Below are 23,247 nucleotides of genomic sequence, written 5' to 3' on the forward strand. Positions count from 1 at the left end.
CTGGCATAGTACACTCCATTCATCCCTTTGACAGACAAGACAGCTCTTGGCAAGAGGACGTTTAAAATCGCAAGAACACACCTGATGTCTGTTCTGTTGAAGATATAGTTTTTCTTACATGACAGGGCCCATCAAGGCTAAGTGTTTTCCTCACATAGTTAAAGAAAAATAAAAACTACACCCTAAATGCCATTTAAACATTTTCTATCTGAAAAGGAGTGTGAGATTAGGATACACATTTGGAATAATTAACATAGAGTAATCTTCCCCACTCACTTCATATAACGATGAGATTTAGAAAGCCTGACAACAAGGAGGAACTACAGATCTGTTTAGACACAACGTAAAATCATTCCATTCCTTGTAATAAAAAGACAGCACAGAGATCAAAGGCACCTGAAAATGACAGTCTACAGAGTTACTGGACCTCCGCCATGTTTTTAAAGGATTTCTTTTTACCGGAGCAAAAAAAAAAGCTAAGCTTAGCTAGCAAAGCATTCAAAAGGGGCTGGGATAAAAGAAACCTCTCCCCAGAAATAATCTTTTGTGAGACCTGACACTTAAACAGCAAATGCAACCATGTCCCTAAAACGTGTGGATTTCCCCCAAGGATAATATCAAGCTAAGCGTTTGCTTTTATGAGCCAGCCATAGAAGTCATAAAGTCAGTCATGTACATGCATTACAACCACAAACCAGCATCTGGATTGAGAACTGGAGAGTAATGGTAATATCATTACGCTTCCCCCTCCTCTTTCAACTGCACTGAAGTTAGGGGTAATGTATAATGTTGAGATCATGATCCAATTGATTTGTTAGGTGTGCAAGAACATGTGAGTATTGCTTTTTTATGAAAAGGTTACATACAGTGTAATTTAGTTTGGCCTCAGCTTCAGCTGTAATACCACTGATGGTGTACAGCAGGCTATGAAAACAACTTTTCTTTGAGTATCGAAAAGGTCACACGCCATAGAATAGAATCCCACTCTCTCTTTCAAAATGATACAGCTTTCTATTAGTCCAACACACCACCTCTGTGGTGATATGCTCTACTATTAAGCGTCTATAGGTAGGGATTCCATTGACTTCCTCCTTTGACTACAGCTCCCTCTGAGCACTTTTCTTCCAAGTCTAGTCCAGGAGGCTATAGAAAAGGGGTCGGTGACATACGCTATATTTGAGCCTTGACCTCTATTTGAGGGCAAACGGGAGTGCACGCGGTGAGTTTCTGGACCAAATAAATGGGTCCACCGAATGCTCTCCACACCCGGGCACCATCCCCTCCACATGTATCTCTGTGGCTCCTTCATTCGTCTTCATTAGACCGGTGTTTGACCCGCTTCTCCACACCTCTGTAAGTACACAGTCTGTAGAGAGAGAGAGCAGCTGCTGCCGCCGCGTCCTCCCCCATACCGTCTACGCTACGGTCCTCGTTTGCAGGTCTACGCAGAGGCAGGGACCAACAGGCCATCACAGAGTGGCAGCTCCAAGACAATTGCGGCAGACAGGTAGATAAAATGCCAGTGTCTCTTCGCTGGGAAGGGGAGGAAATAGCCTCTGTCTGTCATCGTGTCATCAGGCACTTTACCTGGACACAGAAGGGCAGATTCAATGGACTCATAGGGAGAATTAATCTCTCCATTCATCTTAGCTAAAGACATTGACCCAATTAGCCCGGCATATTGACGGGCACTCACTGGATTTCATCCCTTACTTTTTTCATAGTTTTTTTCTGCCACCAGTAGCGCTATAGCTCAGTCGGTCGGTCGGTCCATAAAAATGTCCACAAAATATGTGCGCTGCACATGCATGTATGTGGTCGCGGCTACTGCCAACTCATGCTTGTTTTTATTTGGGGGCTGTGCCAAATATAAGGCAAGGATGTAGAGTACCTTCATACTGAAATAACGATGATGTCTCTATTCAAATCTGCATCTGAATATCCTCCATCATGATTCTCTGTGACTGATTAGCCAATGGGAGTGTTACTGGAGGACATCTCTCCAGAGCATTGTAATTGAGAGGATTTGACTTTGACATTTCTATTCATTGTTTCTCTTGTCTAGACATGTAACGGTATGAAAATTTCACATCACGATTATAGTGATGAAAAATTATCACCGTCATCAGTATTATGTGCTGAAAATGTTCAAAAACTACTGATACACTGAAATTGTTTCACCAAGTTTTATATTGAAAACCACAAATAAGATTAGCAGCACTATGCACTTTTTATATGCATAAGCATTAAAATAATGTGTCTGGGAGACTGTTGCTAGCTATGGTTGAATCTGGACAGTATTTACAGTGAGTTTTTCAAAGCACGGTAATCAAACACAGCTTTAGTGATCATGTTATCGCGATAAATTTACAGTAATCAAATTTTGTGGCGGTTTATCATTATACCAGTTATTGTTACATCCCTACTCTTGTCCCTTTCAAAATCCACAGTTTAGAGCTCAACGAGCATCCTTGCTTGTCTGGTCCTTGTTAGGAACAGGGTGTAGCGGTTAGGGGCATTGTGGGTACAGTCATTATTTAATAGTCATAGTTGTATTTTACAGGATAGATTAGATGGTTCTTATTTAGGTAGTTTGATCATGTTGGATAGATTAGACTAGTGATTAATAGTGTATGGCTATGTCATGTATCTGTCCAACAGTATTGCCCAATGGATGACACTTAAGGCGTGTGTCTGTGAGTGGTTGGATCCATACTCACACAGTCCATATGCTCGCTGTCTGAGTACATTCTCTGGAGCATATACTTGAGACTGTGTGAGTACGGGATGAGTATCATTGAGAAGCACACCTGCTCTCCTGTAGTAGCTGAGCAGAAGGACTTTTCAAATGATCTACTAATGTATCATGATACAGTTATTACGCTATTAAGTTAGTTAAGAGGCGACCTGGGTGGTATTCCAGAAAGTGTGTTCAATAAAATCTGAGTCTATCCCTGATGTCTGAGTTAATTTATGCTGAGATTGGAATTGGAGTTTTGGGTTCCAGAAAAGCTGATCCGAGTTAGCTCAATCAACATTGAATAGGTACAGCTTGAGTTTAGCGTGCATGAGGATTATAACAAGCCATCATCAGTAGAGCTGCGATACCATGATTCACCAAGTCAACTGATGAGAGATAAGCTTGTGCTACTTCACCCCATTGGAAACTCATCAGCTGCATTCACTTACAGTACACGCAATTCCAAACACACAAAAATGTAAAATAAAAATAAAAAAATAAAAAAAGTTAAGTGTTGTTTTTGGGCATCATGTAAAAGAGCATTGTGGGATTTTTTCTTGTGTGCGTCAATGTATTATCATCAGAACTAGTTCAGAACCCCCCCAACCCCCCCAGTGTCGAACCAGGCGCTATAGAGAATGAAGGGGGAAATGTACTTTACTCTCAACTGAATGGTGGTCAATGGGTGGTTATTGTCCACACTTATAACATCATCATCACCAGGTCGTCCACCTCCCATCTTTGTCTCCAGCAAACCCGGTCCTCCATACACCTGGCGATCTCATCGGTGGTCTCCACTTCCACATCCATCTTAATTATGTCCATGAATGTTTTGGTAGGATGTCCCCGCGACTTGTGTCCGCGCCATGGAGATGGCTCCCATAACACCAGCCTGCTGGCCGGAAGCTCACGGCGTCTGTAGCAGTGCCCAGCCAGCCTCATTCTCCTTGCTGCTGTCTTCCCACTCACCCTTGGCCTCTCTCCATACAGATCTTCAATACTGACGTGCGTGTTATGACTTATGTCCAGTGCTGCACTCAGCATTCATTGTTACGACACTAATCAAATCTTAACTGCTCAAAAGCACATAGCTAGATTATGTGGGCTGACAGGAGTCCAAAAATGTCCACCGCTTGACAGTCGGTAGATTATTATTATTTATTTATTTTTATTCAGAGTAAAACATTGTGAAAATTATCATCACAGCTAGTGGACATTTTCTGTTTGGCAAGTCCCATGAGAGGGTGTGTGAACCAAGATGGTGGAAGACACAACATGTTCATAATAATTTATCAGTAATTTAGCCATTTAGTCGGCCCTAATTACCTAGATAAAAAATCTGGCCCTGTCACTGTCTGCCTGGCGACCTCTACCGGTATCCATGCCAAATATGAATAGGGTCAGGCCGACGGTGTCTGAGGAAAATGGACAGACACAGACAGAGATACAGACAGAGTTGCTCATTTTTGTGTTAGATAAACTTACAAATGATTCCTGAATTTTTACGTTTCCACTGCTTATTTACAAGAAGGTGGGGGGAGGTGATCATTGGTGGGATCATCGGGGGGGTCATCATTGGTGGGGTACATCATGTTTACTGTGCACTTGTGCTGATTTGCTATCCTATGTCTCTAGGCCACAGACCTATCAGTGATGGTTAGTCTGCTCAGTGCAGCGTTGTCAGATCCAGGAACTCAAAGATCAGGAACAACAACAGCCTGGGGGTGGGTGGGTGGAGTTAGTGAGCTCTGACATTCTAGCACACAAACAGTGCACAGCATGTTTATCTGACTGTCGGCGCACCACTATCAAACCTAATATCTACAATACAACTAGTTCAACTAGCTCTTGGCATTTTAAAAGGCTTTCTTCGCTCCTTTTCACAAACAACACATTTGGTATAATGTGTCCACATACAGTATATCAATATGACTGTATTACAGGAGCCAGTGCTCTTAAGCCTGATGAAGTGTGGCAGGTGGGTGAATATATGAGGCAGCTTCCTCATATCGTCTTTGTGTTCTGCATGTCAGCTACAGTAGATAATGGCAGTATTTGTTAAGCTTACAACTATTGTGTGTGGTAGAGATTACAACGCTTAAAAAGGATAACAAACATTATAAAGAGATGTTTAGCCATGGCATAAAGTCTAATAAAGGCTGGTGTATTGTAATTATGACATGATGAATATTATTAACCTTGTTTTTTGGGGAAAACGGAGCCGAGTAGTAACAGAAGTAATGTAGGTTTAAGTACAGTCCTCCCTGTATGTTTCAACGCATCAACAGTGGCTTCTTACACATTATATTTCATTCACTTATAGAAAGATGATATGGTGTTCATGTTCCCAAAACACACAACTAATGCTCAGGGGTATGATTTGTCATTGTTATTCAGTGCTTGCTCACCTACACTTAAAACATGATCCTTCTGGATTTTAATTAAGCACTAAGGTACCTCCCAGGGGGGTCTGCCTTGGCAAAGAAAAGCAGTGTGATTTATGCACTGCTTTGTTGTTTCTGCTTGAGGCTTGCCTGTTGTAAGGACTCCAGTGATGAATACGAGCATGAAGCAATTACTCCTATTTGTTAATTAGTTCCTGTTAACACTGTATTCCAGGGGAAATTGTCAATACCCCAGAACAGCGTGGCCATCCTATCCTTTCAAGTCTCCACCCTCTCACAGTTAAAGGGAAAACAGTCTGCTCGCTATGACACTCACAAAACTTTGATGCCAGATGAAATAGGAGCCATTTGGACAGCAGTAGCACTAATTAGCACTCAACCTTGTGACTGTCCAACTGGATCATGCTAATGTGAAGTGTACACTTGTGAATTGGCCTGTATATCAGGCCTCTCTCAGACCTCCATTTAGGCCAGAGAGACATTACATACAGCCCATACTCATGCTGAAGAGCCATACACCTCTTCATGTGGTCAAGTAAACAAATTAAAACAGCAAGCGGGAAAATATGTGATTGTTTGTAGTTAACTCTGCTCAAGCAAAACATAGACTGTAAGGGAATTGGCACTCCACTATTGTAATATGGACATTGAAGCTCATTAGTTACAGAAAGATCAAATCCCAACTTTGAAAAATAAAACAAACAGGCCTACACTATTTCATTTTCAATTTTATTTGGAAGGGACCATGTGCAATAAAAAACATAAATGTAAAAACATTTGATGCATCGCACCAGAGTTAGCCTTAGGCTAATTTGCATCTGCAGTCCCATAAACTAACTAACTACAGGGTTGATTTAGGTAAATGAGGTGATGATTAAGCCAAACATTCAAACGTGGCAATAATTTTCACATGTAAAACATACAGTAAGTCCTAACTCAATAGACACATAATTACACAGATGAATGTTTTATGTTCATGTCTGATATGATATGATTGGATTGAACTGGATTGGATTTCAAACAGGAATTGGACACAAAAAGTTGTGGTGCGTTTGCACCAACCTTGTTTAATCCAGTTGAACCAAACCGAACCCCCAAACAACCACCTCGAAGAGGTGATCTCAATCAAGTGAACTCAGACATGCAAATAAAGTACAAAAGAGATTTACCTTTGTTTCCTGTATTGTGCAATGATACTTTTCTATCTATCTATCTTGATCCAATCTTGATCCAATTTCGGTAACCCTTTATAGGCAATTACAAATCTGAGCGGACAAAAATGACCTGTGGAGTTCCCCAAGTCTCCATTCTGGGGCCTCTTCTGTTCAACATCTACATGCTCCCATTATGGAAAACAACAAAATATGCTACCATAGCTATGCAGACGACACACAAATTTATATCACCATATTACGATGGGACTATAATCCCACACAAGCGCTGAGTAAGTGCATTGAACAAATCAACGAATGGATGTGCCAGAACTTTCTTCAACTAAACAAAAATAAAACTGAAGTAATTGTCTTTGGAGCCAAAGAAGAACGATTAAAAGTCAGCGCTCAGCTCCAATCAGTAATGCTAAAAAACACTAATTAAATCAGAAATCTTGGTGTAGTCATGGACTCAGACCTGAATTTCAACAGTCACATTAAGACAATTACAAAGTCAGCCTACTATCACCTGAAGAATATATCAAGGATTAAAGGATTTAAGTCTCAGCAGGATCTGGAAAAAGTTGTCCATGCATTTATCTTCAGTAGACTCGACTACTGTAACAGTGTGATTACAGGTCTCTATAAAAAAATCGATCAGACAGCTGCAGCTGATTCAGAACGCTGCTGCTCGAGTCCTCACTAGGACTAAGAAAGTGGATCACATCACTCCAGTTCTGAGGTCCTCCTTACACTGGCTTCCTGTCTGTCAAAGTATTTACTTTAAAATACTGCTGTTGGTTTATAAAGCACTGAATGGTTTAGGGCCAAAATATATTTCTGATCTGCTGCTACGTTATGAACCATCCAGACCTCTCAGGTCATCTGGCACAGGCCTGCTTTCTGTCCCCAGAGTTAAAACAAAACATGGATAAGCAGCGTTCAGTTTTTATGCTCCACATATATGGAACAAACTTCCAGAAAACTGCAGGTCTGCTGCAACTCTCAGTTCTTTTAAATAAATTCATATACATATATATTATATACAAATAATTATTAATTCATACACTGCACTGTAACTTTTATTCCTGTACTTTATTTTTAGTTTTATATGACCTTTTATGTGTTGCACTTTGTCTTGATGCTTTTAATGTCTCATGTAAAGCACTTTGAATTGCCTTGTTGCTGAAATGTGCTCTACAAATAAACTTGCCTTGTCTTGCCTTTATTTTGAGGGGTAGAGATGGTCTGTAGATGAACAAACTATCAACAATCAACTGACAAACCCGAGACTGAAGTCAAGCGCCACAAAGCATGAGCGTAGAGGTGGAGCCAGCACATTACCTTTCAAATCCAGCTGCATTTGAACAGCCATGAAGGCCAATCAGCCTCCCCGCACAGCCCACTCTCTGCGCGGGCCAATCATCCTCTGTGTTCATAACCCGAAGGTGTGTGTTCACAAATGTCCCACCTTCTTCCCAGAAGTTGTCGCCACAGCGAGAGCTTCTGGGAACTCGGATTAGACAAACCCCAGTTGTTGCATATCAACAGAGTTGCAGTTGATATTTCATTGACAGTATTTGTTGAGCAGATTTTCGATGGCATCCCTCAAGATACAGTGTCACCCTAATTTCTATCCCTGGGTTATTACAGTCATCATAAGCCATGTTGCGAATACGTCCTGGCACAATAAACTAATATTAGCATTGCCTCGTCTAGTCAAGTAAGTATTACTTACTAAGCAACCATAAAGTGACCATGGATAGCCGCCAGTCTATGTGTGAAATGTCAAGGTCCAGAGATGCCTTTCTGAATATAGTAACAGACAGATCTCAATCCAGGCTTCTAAAGCTAGCAGACATGCTGCAGTCTGTAATAACCAGCGATGACCCCTGCAACACCTGACAGCTATCCACAAAGGATCTGACATTGAGCACAAAACAACATAAGAGTGACAATTACAAAGTCACTTATTCTTCAAATAACTTGTTCAATATTGCTTGTAATATACCCCCGTGTATCAGGGTGAATATGTGAGGTGAAGGTATGAGACAGAACCTGTGGCAGTACTGAAAGAGAGTGGGTTTCGAAAGGCCTGCCATCTCAGTGTCCCCAGAACCCAATTCAGAAGCGGAGCTTTGAGGTCCGCCCTCCTGGATGCATACAGTATCAGAGTCTAATGGATTCGTGAAACTACAGGGGTGCACCGCGATTAGCTTGTGTAACTGCTGAAGGTCACTGCAGCTCTGCTGAGCAGACAGCAGCCTTCATAAAACCATGCAGCGTATCATTATTTTCACAGTGTTTCATTATGGACGGTTAACCTTGGCTAACTCCGGGCTGATGCTTAATCAACTGCCCGTAATGTCTCTGATACAATGTATTCATTCTGCTTCTCTTCTCGTTTATCAGCTGAAAGGGAGAAATGTCCGGTGCCTCATTAAGGGAAAAAGGGAGTTCCTTTCCCAGCTGCTGCAGGTGTCTGAAAAGATCCACACCACAAGCTAGAAACTCTACAGAGAAGGCTCAGGGTTATTGTCCATTGACAGAGAAACTAGATCAGTTTCCTTCAGAGGAATCTTGCATGAAAGAGACATCAACAGAAGCCAGCCTCACAGGGAACAAGTTCCTCTCCTTGGCCTCGTTTCTATTACTGCTGCGATCCCACGCCACGGCCACCTGTGAGAGTTCACGCGAGCGTGAGAGAACACATGAGAACGCTCAGGGACGACCTCGAGCGCATCAAAAGACAGCCACGGACTTACACAAACTAACGTGCCTTTCCCCAAAAAACATAGGGAATCTTTTAAGACATGTGGGGCAAATCACCTTTAGAGGAATTGGAGGTGGCAACCCCTAAATCCCAACTGAATGGTTACCAATGAAAAGAGACAAAGGGGAAAGTACACTAACGACTCGATGACTTTTCAGGGTCTCTCCCCTCCACATCAATACTGCTTTCAGTGCCCAGATGGGGGCCATCTGCACCATGTCCTTAATTGGGCCTTTATTAGGACATCCTAAATGCAACTTTCAATTATGGAAGAGGAAAGGGGAGGCAAGCTTTATGTTTAAGATACATCTGAGGCCAATAAAAATCACATCAGCGATGAAGCAATCACTGCAATTTTTGGAAAGTCTCTACAAAGCGACGACTTTTCACTTTTTATATGCCTATGAAATAAATATTTGAGCTGAGCCAGCCATGAGAGAAACCACATGTCTGTTGGGTATGAAAGAAAAAAGAAAAACATTCTGCCCCCCTTCCCCCATCAACCAATAGTTCTCTCTGCTTCTCTCGGTCATGTTTCCTGTTTTCATTCTTTCCCTCAGTTTTAAAACGTGAAAAAATACATACAACTACTTGTAAGTACAAATACAGAGTGGTTTACAGTTACAGTAGACAAGAGGGAGACAAGCTACCGCAAATAATGGAACATGCTATATCTTAAAGCTAGGCTCACATTGACATGCAAGAGAGGTTTGAATGGTTGTCTGACTGTTTTTGTATCTCAGTATATGGAGTAGTACACTAGGTATTACTACAACACTGGTACACCTTAACAACATGTATGGAAAGGTAATTCTCTCCCTCTCTCTGCTTTGATACTGCTCACCATGTGTCTTATTTCACATGCTACTATAATGATTAATTGCTCTGGGTTGAACAGTCAAGCACTATTATTTTAAAAACCTTTAGGCATCACCATGAATTTCTCTTTTTTTTCTCGCTTTTGATATCAGTGCCCTTGCAGCTGGCAAAGACATAAGCACATGACTGTAATTGTGTTAACTCCAAAGCAGAGACAGATAGTAAAGGTATTCTTTATATGTCTCAAACTCAAAATCGTAGTCTAACAAAGAGCACACAAATGCAGTATGTGCCCATTCCAACTGCATTCCAAACAATGGATACAGCTCAGCTATTTGCAAAACTAGCCATGAAAATAAGGGGGAAAACAATCGGTCCAAGGACAACAGTCTACAGACCTACATAGAGGATACATATACAGCTCCTACAGTATGTAGCCTCGATCTAGAAACCATTGAATTACATAATGAATTGAGGCAAATTATATATCTGGGAAAAACAAAGAGGACTTTTTGTGCAATATAATATTCTTATCAGTCTAATGCACATCCATAAAAGATCCAATTAAAATCTGGCAGTGTGGTGGCACTTTTCCAATTTATATTAGCTTTTGAAGAGACTATTAAAGTTTATTTATTACATGAAAATGACTTTAAATGCTGCAGTATTAATGCCTCAGTAAAAATTGGATTAGCTGTGATGGTAGCATTACTGTGTTGCCATACATAACGTTGGGGGAGGGGCGATGAGTGGCTTTGACCCTGGATGGCCAACGATAGAGAACATGGTTCCTCAATCTCCATAACACCAACTCCAGCTGTGGGGGGAGTCCTTTCTACTTGGGAATAAAAGTAGCATTTAATGACCTTAGGTTGTAGTGAACAACCAAAGGCACACATCTAAGTCAAAGACATCTTTTGAATACTTAGTTGTACTGTAGCAGTTCATTTCAATATTCTGCCCCCCCCGGCCCTGTTTTCATTGGAACATTCAAATAGATGTCATATTTACTCTTATTATCTAGGCTCTTCGCTCACCGGGTTGGAGGAATATTTGCACACCTGCTTCCATTGTCACCGCCTAAAGGATGACCTGCTGGCACTGAGCATTATGGGAATGCATAGTGTAGCTGGAGGCAGCTGAACAAAGGCTGGATTAATCACCTCAGTATGATTCCCTTTGCCTAATGTGTAATATCAGAGAAGCTTCTCAGTCCCCACGGAGCATAGGTCACTAATGAGGCGAGATTTCACCCTCATGACAATGCTCTGCCCTGCGAATTAATGTCACAACAGTGACTAATACCTTTAAGAGAAGAAAGGACTGCCTCTCTTTGCAGGGGTCAAAGAAGAGGTTCGGGAAAAAAAATATTTTAATACAACCTCCTCATTTCAGTATTTCTTGACAGGTGTTGAGTAAATGGTCGTGCATATTTCTGACCCCCCAAAATACTTCACCTATTTCATCAACTTCTTAGGACTGTTTTAAAGGTTAAATCCAGAGGAAAGTGGTTGAGTGTTTTTATTCAGTCCCTTAATCCATTACCACCATTCACCATTAGATTTAGATTGACCGCCTCTTTGCAGCAGGGCTTACAAAATTAATGTGAGTGTCTTAACTGCAAGGCTAACCATTTATAGGACACAAACCATTTATAGGACAGAACGCTTATTGAATCAACCATCCAGAAATGATTAGTCCTTTTGAAACGGCCTAATTCACAGAAGAAGAAAGTTTCTATGCCGCTGGGATACTTTCAATAAGTCAGTGAGGTTGATGCTGTCATAGATGTAGTGAGACAAAACAAAATTGAAAAAGCTTAACATGGTGGAAAAATACATCTTGCCAAGACTGGTTTGATTCATAGCACCACAAGTTTGGGTTGAGAGTAATCCATCAGGGTACCTTGACGGAGAATACTGACAATGTGTTTTGCTGGTCACTTCTGCTGTGTGTGATCAGAGTAACTATTTTACGCGGTTTTATCAGCATTTCAAATAGTATGTCAGGTAAAGATAATTTTTGTTGAAGGAATGATTACATCTTCAATAAAGTGAAAGGTCAACATGCGTACTTAACATTTTGGGTGATCCGATCACAAGTGGACAGTTCTAACTACAGGCATATTTAAGTGTGACAAAGCTGGCTTTGACCACGTCTGACCAATTTGAAAAGCCCAGAGATATATTACGAGTGCATCAAACATTTTGGCCAAATTGGTTTTCCTGGAGCACGGCAAAGAACAGCTTTAATAACCCAGCTTTAATAGCTTTAATAACCCAGTCTATAACCAGCCTCCCACCGGATAAAAACAACACATTTGGTCCTTGCAAACGGAAATGATGTACATCTTACTGGCGGGGAAGTGAGATCCGATCACAAGTGGTCACTCGCGACTAATGTGGAGGCGTGTAACCGAGTGACAAAGTGTATTCGTGAGTCCCAGGTAGGGATGTCACGGTGTGGATTTTTTCCCCACCGACTAATAAACCTAGCCTGGCATCGCCAGCCTGATCTCGTGAGCTCACATTCGATTTCACTCCATAGATCAGTCTGGACATCCAACCGTTCTAACGGAACCCGCTCGAACAGAAATTTGTTCGTGCCAGTCACAACCGTTGATCTAATATGGGGCGGGTTTAATAAGATGACGGAACAGAGGAGCACCGTGGATCATTTTCGCTGATTGGTTGTAGATCTATCCAATTGTGTCCAGAGGCTTTTTAATTTGGTGTTGTATGCCTCCATGGCTTGCCTGCAAATGCGCAGTCACAGTAAGTTAAGATATAAACATTACACTCAGTCCTGTGCTTCTTTATAATCAAAATGTGTTTATTGTCATGTAGTTTAGAGTATGTTGAAAACTACATGGCAATAATCTGGTCATAAAGAAGCACAGGTCCCAGTGTAACATTTACCTTACTGTGATCCACCTTTTCAGGAAAGCTGTGGAGGCATACAACCCCAAATTGCCTCCACAAATTGTTGTTGTTATGAACGGAAGGCTGCTAGGCTGCTAGAATAGGCAATAGAATAAGCTAATAGAATAAGCTAGCCAGCTATCTTATGGCAACTGCCACTCCTCAATGGCTTGGTTAGCTGTTTACATTAGCTAGCTAGTCACGATGAGCGATAGCCATAACTTCCCCCTCCTCCCACTACTCTCTTAATGTGAACTGAAACTGAAATATGATTCCTCTAGACTCCACTCTGTGCTGCATGAGCACATGGAGGGGCAGATCACAGACACTTGTTTGAAATTGATGAGTGGGCACCGATATGCAAAGATTAACTAAATAGGTCAACGACGGTGGGGGCGGAAAACAACGGTGTGGCTGTGTTGAAGTACTGACTCGGTGAATATACGTTGTATGCCTTAACACTGAGTAACACCGGTAACACTGACAACCGTTGCAAGCCTAGTCCCAGGTAGTGGTAGCGAGTGGTTGGTTAAACTCACTCCTCAGGAGCTCTAACATTCCCTCCATGAAAAACCTCCCTATTGGCGCAGTTGTTAGCACGTTCGCCTCACAAGCGAGAGAGCGGGGGTTCAAATCCTGCCCTAGATGCATTCTAATACCAGGTGTGTGAACAGGCGTACTTAGAGCTGTCCACTTCTGATCAGATCACTCCAAGACACATGTTAATTTCAGGTGTGAACATGGACCAAAGCAACTAGTTACATGATTCAAACTTTAGCTGTTTTAAGAAACACTGGCCTTTCTCTTATCGAGTCAGAAGGAATAATTACAGTGCAACTGATGTGTCGCCATGAATGGGCGCAATCTGACACCAAACAGAACACCTGTATGCTGCTACACAGTCAAAGGATTTGGAACTGTCCAGACGAAGTGGTCTGTTTTCCTGTTTGAGCTCTATCTAAACGACAACGTTGGCTGATGTTTGAGGAGATGTGATGGAGTGGATTTACAAGCTGTGGTGCGGGGATTAAAGATGGTTTTCATGAATGCTGATCAGGGTGATGGGCTGTGTCAGCCTAAGATTTACATATTCAACGGCTTGCTCAAATCCACCTCGTAAAAAGGGTGTCTGTCCCGCTGTTACACTTGGGTTCAGTGAACATACAGTACAAGACCTCATGGTGTTGACTTGTGTCAGTGTAAAATGCACAAGCGTACATGGAGATATAAAAGCTCAGCAGAACTCCCCCATATTGTTGCCGTGCATGCATGTGTTTTACCGTCATCAACAGAGGGATGAATGTTCCAGCTATGATCAACTCCCACCACAGAAAGCAGAGAATATGATCAGCTATTGTCATCATGGGGTCATTTCTAAGCATCTTTTGCTTCTTTTTTTTTCAAACCACAATGCTCTCCATACCACAGTTTACTCCCAGAAATCAATACCGATGCTCACAAGCATTAGATTGGAGAGTACACAAGCGTATCTTTTGCCAATTATTTCAGACTGGATGCACAGCTTCCATAGAACCATAGCAACAACTATTTGGAGACTCCACGCGGGAAGGTTGAAGTATGCAGGACACACATGAACATGTTTGATCAAGCACGCACACACACACACACACACATCTCTCATATGCAGGCCAAGATTTGGAAAGGGCAGTATTCGCAGAAAAACACACATTTTGACAGAGTTGCCATTCTTAGGCTTGGGCCATGTACAGTACTACTTCAGGCTATAAATAAAGTACTGTAATCTCTCTTGAAAATTAGGCATTTCATAAATCTGTTGAACTAGGCCTCTGACAAGGTGCAATTAAATGGGCATGGAACACATCAGGTATTCACTTCCCTTACACAGAAACCTTTAATGTGTACCTCTGGTCACATCAATTAACTTTTGAACATAACAGAGTGAGATGCTCCTCGAGGTAGCCCAGTTTTTAAGTTGTGTTTAGATATGTTTAGAACGACTGTGATGAAATGGCACCAGCTGTGTACACTGGCCAGAAGCACACGGCCCTGTGTTTGAGGAGTGCTTTAACTCCTTGCCTCCCATTCCACAGAGGGGGTTACGAAGACAGAGGGGGAGGCTTGCCCAATCTGGCCAGAGGACAATAAAGAGATATTTACCCTATAGCTGGGGGGTTGCTGTTACTTAGCATCTCAGTAGTCTAGTCATTTCCTTTCTGCTTTGTCGTGGATACAGATGCTGGGAACAATGGGATCCAGCACATCCATAGTCTGGCTTTTGTTTCAGCCGTACCACATTTATGAGCTCAATAAAAGTCCTCTGATCACTGCAGCTGCAACCCTCCTGTCTCAATGCTGGGGTGACAGCTTCCCTGTCTGTGTACTAACAACGTCCCGAGACTTTCATATCACAGAGGCACATCTGATACGAGTCAAAGTCCACGGCCATGTCGATCCCTTCTGAACTGTTTGTCCATCTCCTTCAAAGTGAGAGAAGATGGGTTGCTTTTGTGCAATGGGCTAAATGTGTTTTTAGAGGTATCTAGCTCCCTAGTTATGAGTCACCTGCCGTATCACCTGTATCTAGCTAGATAGTTATCAGATTCAGAGTCACATCTTTATTTGTCACATGCAAATGTACAGTGTACAGTACAATCACTGTGAAATGTTACTGCAGTCTCTGCAATGTGCTCAAACATAAGTTACAGACAATTACAATGTCACCTGCAGTTATGACCGATCTTCCTCCTCGGTGAAGAGCACTTCCTGTTTCAAAGTTCACAGAAAAATAGCAAATATTTCCAAAACAATGATCCATTCTTGCACAATGGCCCCTTTACCGCAAAAGCAATGTAGGCTCAGTAAACTGAAACACTAATTTTAGGTAATGCATGGCCAGGTCAAAAGAATGAACAGACCTGTGGCATGTGTTAAGCTTATTACAATGTTATGAATAGCTTTGAAAACATAAGTGTAGTGCTAGATCCAGGTGAAACTGAGTGTTTTAGCATATGAGTGTAATTACCTCTACCACTGTAGCTAATGAAAGGTTACATAAAATGCGTATTATGTCTGAAACATCATTAAACTTGAGTAAAGTAGAGCGCATGGCCATAAATGTGCCAGTAACAAGGGCCCCTGCACATGAAGGCATTTCAGTCAATCAAATGTGACTTTTGAGACATGCTCAAACCAGTTCATGACAAGCCAAAAACGTCCAATCCCTTTTGGTGTATCTTTCTTGCAGACTTTGTCCAGTTAAAGACCACATAACTCAGGCTGACCCATTTCTGAAGGGGTTCGTACAAAAAAAGAAAGACTTTAGCAACCAAAAATGTAAGACAAAATAAATATGACCAAAATTATGTAGGCATGTATTCATTTAAGCTTTTCAGGAGTGAGGCTGTTTTCTTGTAAATTCCACTGACTACAACCACATGTGCTCTCAGTATAAACCAAAGACCCAGTAAAACCCAACACCATTACTCCAGATAAATTTAATATAATGTACGACTGCACAGTATTTTTGAAGTACCAACCAATCAGTGACAAAAGGAGTCCCTGTGGGTATGCTCCTTGTGCTCAAACTTACAGTAAATCAAAGCACTTTAACAAAGACACACCCTGCTGTGACGACCCTGTGATACACCTGAACACAACCCTCAACATTAAATATTAAGATGCAGGAACAATAGCCCTGGCAGCCTGAAGACTGTTCTAAAGCCTTAATGATATTTTTCACCAAGGCCGCCCAAGTTCAATCCCACTAGATTACAGCAGCTCATTTTCCTTGTAAAGTACATTATTATTAACGTATTCAGCTGTTTGAGGTTATTGCGTGGTCCTCCTCTCCACTGCTGTTCCTGCCTTCAATCCATTGCCAAATAGCAGGCAGCTCCATTAGTCATGACGGCAGCACCTAATTAAATTTGTGCCACTTGTTTGGATTTTTCTGTAGATTTAAAATAATCTCTGATGTTTGAAAGTGCCTCTGGGCCATTTCGTCTCTGTTGTCATTAAAACTGAATTATTTCATCCACCAACATTTTGAGGGAATATTGCTGTTCATAAATCAAATTGAGTATCTATCCATTGACTGTCCGAGGTACATAGTTGAAGCTCCCTGCTGTGGGGCGTTGATATGAAAGCATATATATAGTAAATAGATGAAATGAATAACACTTCATCTCACAATAACATGCAAACATGACACATCATCTGGATGATTGACTACTCTGTGTCATGTTGCCTCTAAATCAGTTAGTTCAAGCACACTGAATGGGTATTTGTCTTTTGCACAAAGTCAACACTGGCATGATATCTTATGCTATGACACAGAGGATATCTGTCCCTCTGCATCAGTGTGCACCCACTGTGCTGTAATCAATATTGGCTTAAGTTAACACGAAAAAACAGGCTTTACCTGTTACATGGGTACAAACACATGTACAGTATCCACAGTGATGGAGCTAGGGTCATTATAGGTAACCATGATCCAAACTGCTGATTAAACTGTTGGACAAACCTGGATGCGTAATGGAAACATTAAGCACCCTGTGCTAGTATTCGGGCCAACAGAAGCAAACCATTTGGGGGTCTCAGACAATGTTTCACTGTTTGCATTTTCCCAGACTGCTGCCAGGATTATGATGATTGGTCGAATGTGCAGAAGAACACTTCTGGAAGGACATTCCCTTGACATTCTGAGAATTGACATAGTGAAATGGTGTGCTCTTACTGTACTGTATGCCATGACCCGACGGGGTCTTAAAACCTCTTTTGAAGTGATTCGCAAATTGTATTTTATTTTCTGTGGGGGGAGGGGGTTGGTCACTAGTGGTTTCACATAGGGCCACTGGGGGGTAAGAACCAACACCAATGAACTCAGAATAAACATTCAAGAGTTACAACACAGATATCTGGTGATGTGCACAACCCATTTATCTGTCAAAAGGGTCAGTTTGCATTGCTATCTCAAAAAGGAGAACACATCAAATCCAGCTGCTGGCTACTGGGTGGGCATGGAAGTGTATTCAGTCTGTCTCAATCTTCTATCTTTGAGATGTATACCTAGGTTGAGCAGAGGGGGGCATTCACAACAAATTGCCTCTAACCACGCTTGATACCAACACTGAACAAGCAGAGGTGCTGCTTGAAACACTATAGCCTGCCAATTTCACATATTTCATCAATATCTTTTCCCTGTGCTATAGAGTCTCTAGCACAAGCCTCGCTGATATTTAAATAATTTGAACTATAAACTGACTAAATGCTGCTAGGCTGTTGTCTAGTGTCCTTTAATTTGATCATGCTGCCTCTTACACGAAGAGAGTTGTAACGCAATGCAATACAACTAAATGTAATTAAAGATGAAGAGTACATGCCACCAGCTGGCGTGGATGTGCCTTTTTGCAATAGATACAAACTTCGCCTAAAGACATACAACATGTAAAAGCGTCCCCGTGATCACTCGGGCACATCTCATGCACCAGATAGTTGGAATAAAGTGAAAATGCACGGTGTATAATAACAGTAATAGCTGTTTAATATAAACATGATTGTGATAGCGACTGGTAGACAATTGAGATGAGCAAGTGCTGACCCCATTGCGGACACTTCACATTGGTTATCCCGAGAAACTGACACTGGCATAGCCTAATGATCACAAATAACGCATAACTACCCGACAATATCATAACAGAGAGGATCATATTTTACCTTATTAAAGTTGTAGTAGCCCAGACAGTGGGCAAAATCCAGGTTTGGTGGATCTCCTGGAATAGAGTTTCCTCCGGCAGATGGATAAAACCTTACATCCATGATGTTTCAGGGAAACCGCGCACTTGTACGGTGAACAAGGCTAGTTTGTTTCTACGCTTTTACAATCCAGGCGCACAGAGAGAAAGGCGGACGAAATGGGTTAGTCGGGACGCAAATTAGAAGTGGGGATGAGTGGGGTTAGGGGTAAAGTAGACAATGCGAAGTTTTGATATTCCTCTACTATTTGTTGAAGAAGCTCTTCATAGCTTAGAAACCCCAGTAAAGGTTGGGCAGTGTCCAGTGTTCCTCCAGGCGTACTCGGTGTGCGCAGAGCCACGGTGTTTGTCCATGCATTTAGAAGCAGCTGCTGTACACAAAGAAGCCACGCGACCGGCAGGGACAGACTCCACAATCTCTCTTCCCCCTTCAGAAGGTAAAGAGGCAAAAAATGAAATTATAAGCAGTAACAACCATGTAACAAGTCCAACGTACAGGAAAGGCACTGTCCATGAAGCCTTCAATACGTTTTGTTGTTGTAGTTTTTGTTGTTGTTTTTTAAAGTTATGTTTTTTTTCCCTCAAGTTTGCGAGTAGTCAAGTTGGCGAAGTTTATTATTCAAAAAAATGCACAAAGCGGGGTCTATAGTTTCCCCTGCAATACTCCACTTAAGAGGATTCCAAGACCAAAACTGAAACAATGTTGCACCCAGGCAGTAGTGTAATTATTGGATTTGCTGTACTACCTCCTCCATCAGCCCTCGCCTCTGTTTAATGATGAACAAGGCAAACGTGTGAACAAGCCGGGCCACTCCCCACACACGACACGACACTCCCTATTCAGCATCTGCTCTTGACATAACACTTGATAACTTTGATAACTTTCTAGAATGCATTAAAACGAGAGCGTAAAAACGAGTGGATATTTTGAAAGGTAACATTGAAAGGGACACACTTTTTTTGAATGACAACACCTAGCCTAGTAATGATAGATAGATAGATAGATAGATAGATAGATAGATAGATAGATAGATAGATAGATAGATAGATAGATAGATACTTTATTGATCCCCCCTAGGTGGAAATTGACATATATAGCATATACAGCATATATGTATTATATATACACATATATAGCCTATATAGCATATATATATATATATATATATATATATATATATGTGTGTGTGTGTGTGTGTCGCATAGCATAATAAGATAATACGCATAGGTATAATAACATGTCATTTAAAGCGTTAACCGCGACTGTGAACTCTATCTTGTCTGCTTGCTCAGGATACTACTATGCCATTCATTAAATGTAGGCTACTTTTGGGCCAACTAGGTCACACTGATGAATGTAAATTCCCCAGAAGGACCATAACCAATATTGTGCAATGCATTGTGCAGGGAAAACAACTCTGAGAGCCAGGATGTTGCCTGGAGCGGCGAGCACTTCCTCTTTCATAAAACATATCACTTTAAGTGCCCTCCATGTCTCCCTAATGAGTGTTGGTTTTATCTCCAGTAGCCTAGTGATACAAACAGATACAACTTTAACAGTCAGTGTCCCTCTCACTAGAGGCCTGGGAGATATTCCTCACTTGAACTCCTAATGCTGGAACATAAGGACCCTCTTAAAAGTCTAACATATGGCACCATTGAGGAGACATGGGCTATTAGCTCACTTCCCCCCGTAGAAATGCTAATGAATAACATTGTTCAATAGCTGCCACAAAAAGATACTAGCTGCCTCCACACACATACCTGATACATGCATCCTTTGTAGGGTTTGACATTGACACCTCTCTGACTGACTTAAAAACAAGACAAAAATAAAACATCTAATCAAACTGCTATGCAACTGTCAGGCCCAATTGCACCTGACTGGCACCCCGGATCATCAAACCGCTACAACATGCGCTCTCGCGCGCACACACACACACACACACACACACACACACACACACACACACACACACACACAAGCATTTCTCGCATCATCTACATTAACGTTGGCAGTTACAACCAGTGTGTGTGCAGTTATATGTAAAATAAAGTCAGTTTAGGCTTAGATGTTATAAAAACGACTTTCCACTGCTGTGCCTGACAACTGCATGCAACGTCACACACACACACACACACACATACACACACACACACACACACACACACACACACACACACACACACACACACACACACACACACACACACACACAGAGTTTAGGAATGTAACCAATTTAACATCTTAGTCCATGTCAGAATCCTTTGTGTTCTCAAGTGGATGTATGCAGTGTCATGGTAGTGGATGTTTTCCATGTTTGTATGGACTGGATAGAAGAGTTGTACTTCAGTGTCTCATGAGGATCCATTTTTGGATCCACTGAGCCATTGTTGTTGTTGTTGCTGTTGTTGTTGTTGTTGTTCTGGCGGCATGTTCAAACATGATAACACTGCTTGTGTACAATACAAAGCTTTAACCATGCACATGCACACACCTACACACACACACACACACACACACACACACACACACACACACACACACACACACACACACACACACACACAGGTTAAATAAAATAAATAAACACACACCCACATACATTACATTTAATCTCTTTCAGTCACACACACACACACACACACACACACACACACATATAAACCCATACAGTCTCCCATATGACACATCTGATAATACAAACCCATAATCCTTTTCTAATTCACGGTGATAGGATATGTTTTGTTGTGAATACGACGCAGCTTCGCTCCAGGTCTTTGGGTTGGTGTAGTTATTTATTTCCGTGTTTAATGTTGTTTGCCTGTGCAGCTGGGGAGCTGAATTAATTTCCTTTTTGTTGGTTGGGTGTCAGTGTCCCAGCCAGATGAATTATGCCTTGCTACCATGTGCCATGTCCTCTCAGCCAGCTACATTGGAACCATTTGGTAACCTGAAAACAAATTATCTTCTGTTGGCTCTCATTCAAATTCAATTAAATCTGCACAGAGTAATTATATGGGGGTACAAAAGAGTAATAAATGCAAAATAATTAATTAACCTAATAATCTTTATTTATGCTCCCCTCATATTAAGTATGTAATTCCACCATTGTTCGCTGCAAATAACTGAACTCCCACGATCAGGCATAATTCCCAATTCTCATTATTCCCATCTCGGTCTTGTTATATTAAAACATATTTAGATGCCAGCTCAGGTCCTTGTCATGCTCACACCTATTATGATAAAGATCTAATTTAACGGTGGTGAAGATATGCATGATCTAGCGGTATTGGTACAACGTGTATTACATTTTTATATCTGCTGGAGGGACCTTAGGAGCCCAGGTAATTAGACTGAAGTAGCACCTAACCTGACAGAACCTTTTCTCTACATCATCTGACAAACTGCATATTGTATCCCGTCGGTTATTGTGCATCAGGGAGAAATTCAGAAAAATCTATCAAGTCCTTGTCCTCACCCAAGGACACTGTGTCACCATCTACAGTTGTATTCAGCAAAGTCCTTCATCTCTGTATTCACAACCTGGACATGCCTTGTGCAGGTCATGTGTCCTCACCCTCTACGTTGTTTACTGTGAATGAAATTCAAGTATCACCAATGTGTTACACCCAATTTGTTTCTGTTTTCCCACTTGATTGATGTAAACTGAGTTTCTCTCAGTTTATTGTTTTACAGAGAATCCCTCTGTTTAGATAGAACATTTGGTCTGTGACGTCACTCCCCTTTACCCTTTGTCTGAGTGCACGTCACCTCCCTCTATACGAAGTTATAAAAGAGTCTTCACGACCGAGTCCCAGTACTCTTGCCTGGATTCACTTCCTGTGCTAGGGTCCGACTTGCAAATCGTAACATAGAATAAACTTATTGTCTTTGTTTGAAACCAGCTTGACTGACCACTCAGCGTGTTCTTTGAAATCTAAACTAAACCAAGTAAGATTTTTAATTCACATTATGCCCACACTTCTGGACTCCTCAGTGTCCAGTTAGCCTCCTATTCAACCAGAGGATGTTTGTTGAACTTGCACCACGCCCTGCACCTATTATTCTAAATGCAGTTTATTTACTTTGAATGTAGCAAAGAGGTGAATGCGCTTGTGTTAATGTGTGTTACGCAGATTACACAGCTTCAACAGAGTGGGCCCCCGAGCCAGGACAAACGAGCCACCTGCCAGAGAGAGAGAACCTTAAATGCTCGTCCTCCGTCGGCTTGCGTGAGTGAGCGGGCGACACGGAACACACAACGCACAAACACGTTTGTTTGTTTTTCAGCAGTCGCCAGTGGAATTTGTCCTCTGCATTTCACCCATCAATCAATCAATCAATCAAAGCTTTATTTGTATAGCGCATTTCATACCCAGAGGCAACACAATGCGCTTTACAGAGAACAAGGGAGGTGGGCATACGACCCACTCTCTACATATTCCAGAGGGAAGCAAAAAAAATGTTATCACCCGGGGGCCAGATAAGTGAGCTGTAAAAATTCTTCCCTGACCCCTCTCAACAAGGCGATCGAGCAAGCTCCAGGAGTATGTTTGTCTACCGGCTAAGAACATTTATAAAGCAATACATTACATTAAATTACATTTCAGAGTAAGAGAGGCTAAAAAAGCATCATAGGAGAGAGGACATTCTATGACATCCACATCCATCCAAGCTTGTCCTCCTCCAGGGGCAGCCA

At 41.7% G+C, this 23,247-nt stretch overlaps 1 protein-coding gene across 1 annotated transcript in view; it reads right to left on the bottom strand.

Annotated features, from left to right (window-relative positions):
• The window catches only part of tox3 (TOX high mobility group box family member 3), a gene marked incomplete at its 3' end in the record, with an annotated part of 44,940 nt that extends 26,309 nt beyond the window's left edge, over nucleotides 1–18,631 (bottom strand). Inside the window, exon 1 of the mRNA XM_084436774.1 lies at nucleotides 18,507–18,631. Coding sequence (XP_084292900.1) covers nucleotides 18,507–18,608 — 102 coding nt within the window. The 5' untranslated portion in view covers nucleotides 18,609–18,631. The remainder of the gene's footprint in view (nucleotides 1–18,506) is intronic.
• Nucleotides 18,632–23,247: the final 4,616 nt, after the last annotated feature.

This window comes from Borostomias antarcticus, assembly GCF_949987555.1.
Source record: "Borostomias antarcticus genome assembly, chromosome: 4".
Lineage (NCBI taxonomy): Eukaryota > Metazoa > Chordata > Actinopteri > Stomiiformes > Stomiidae > Borostomias > Borostomias antarcticus.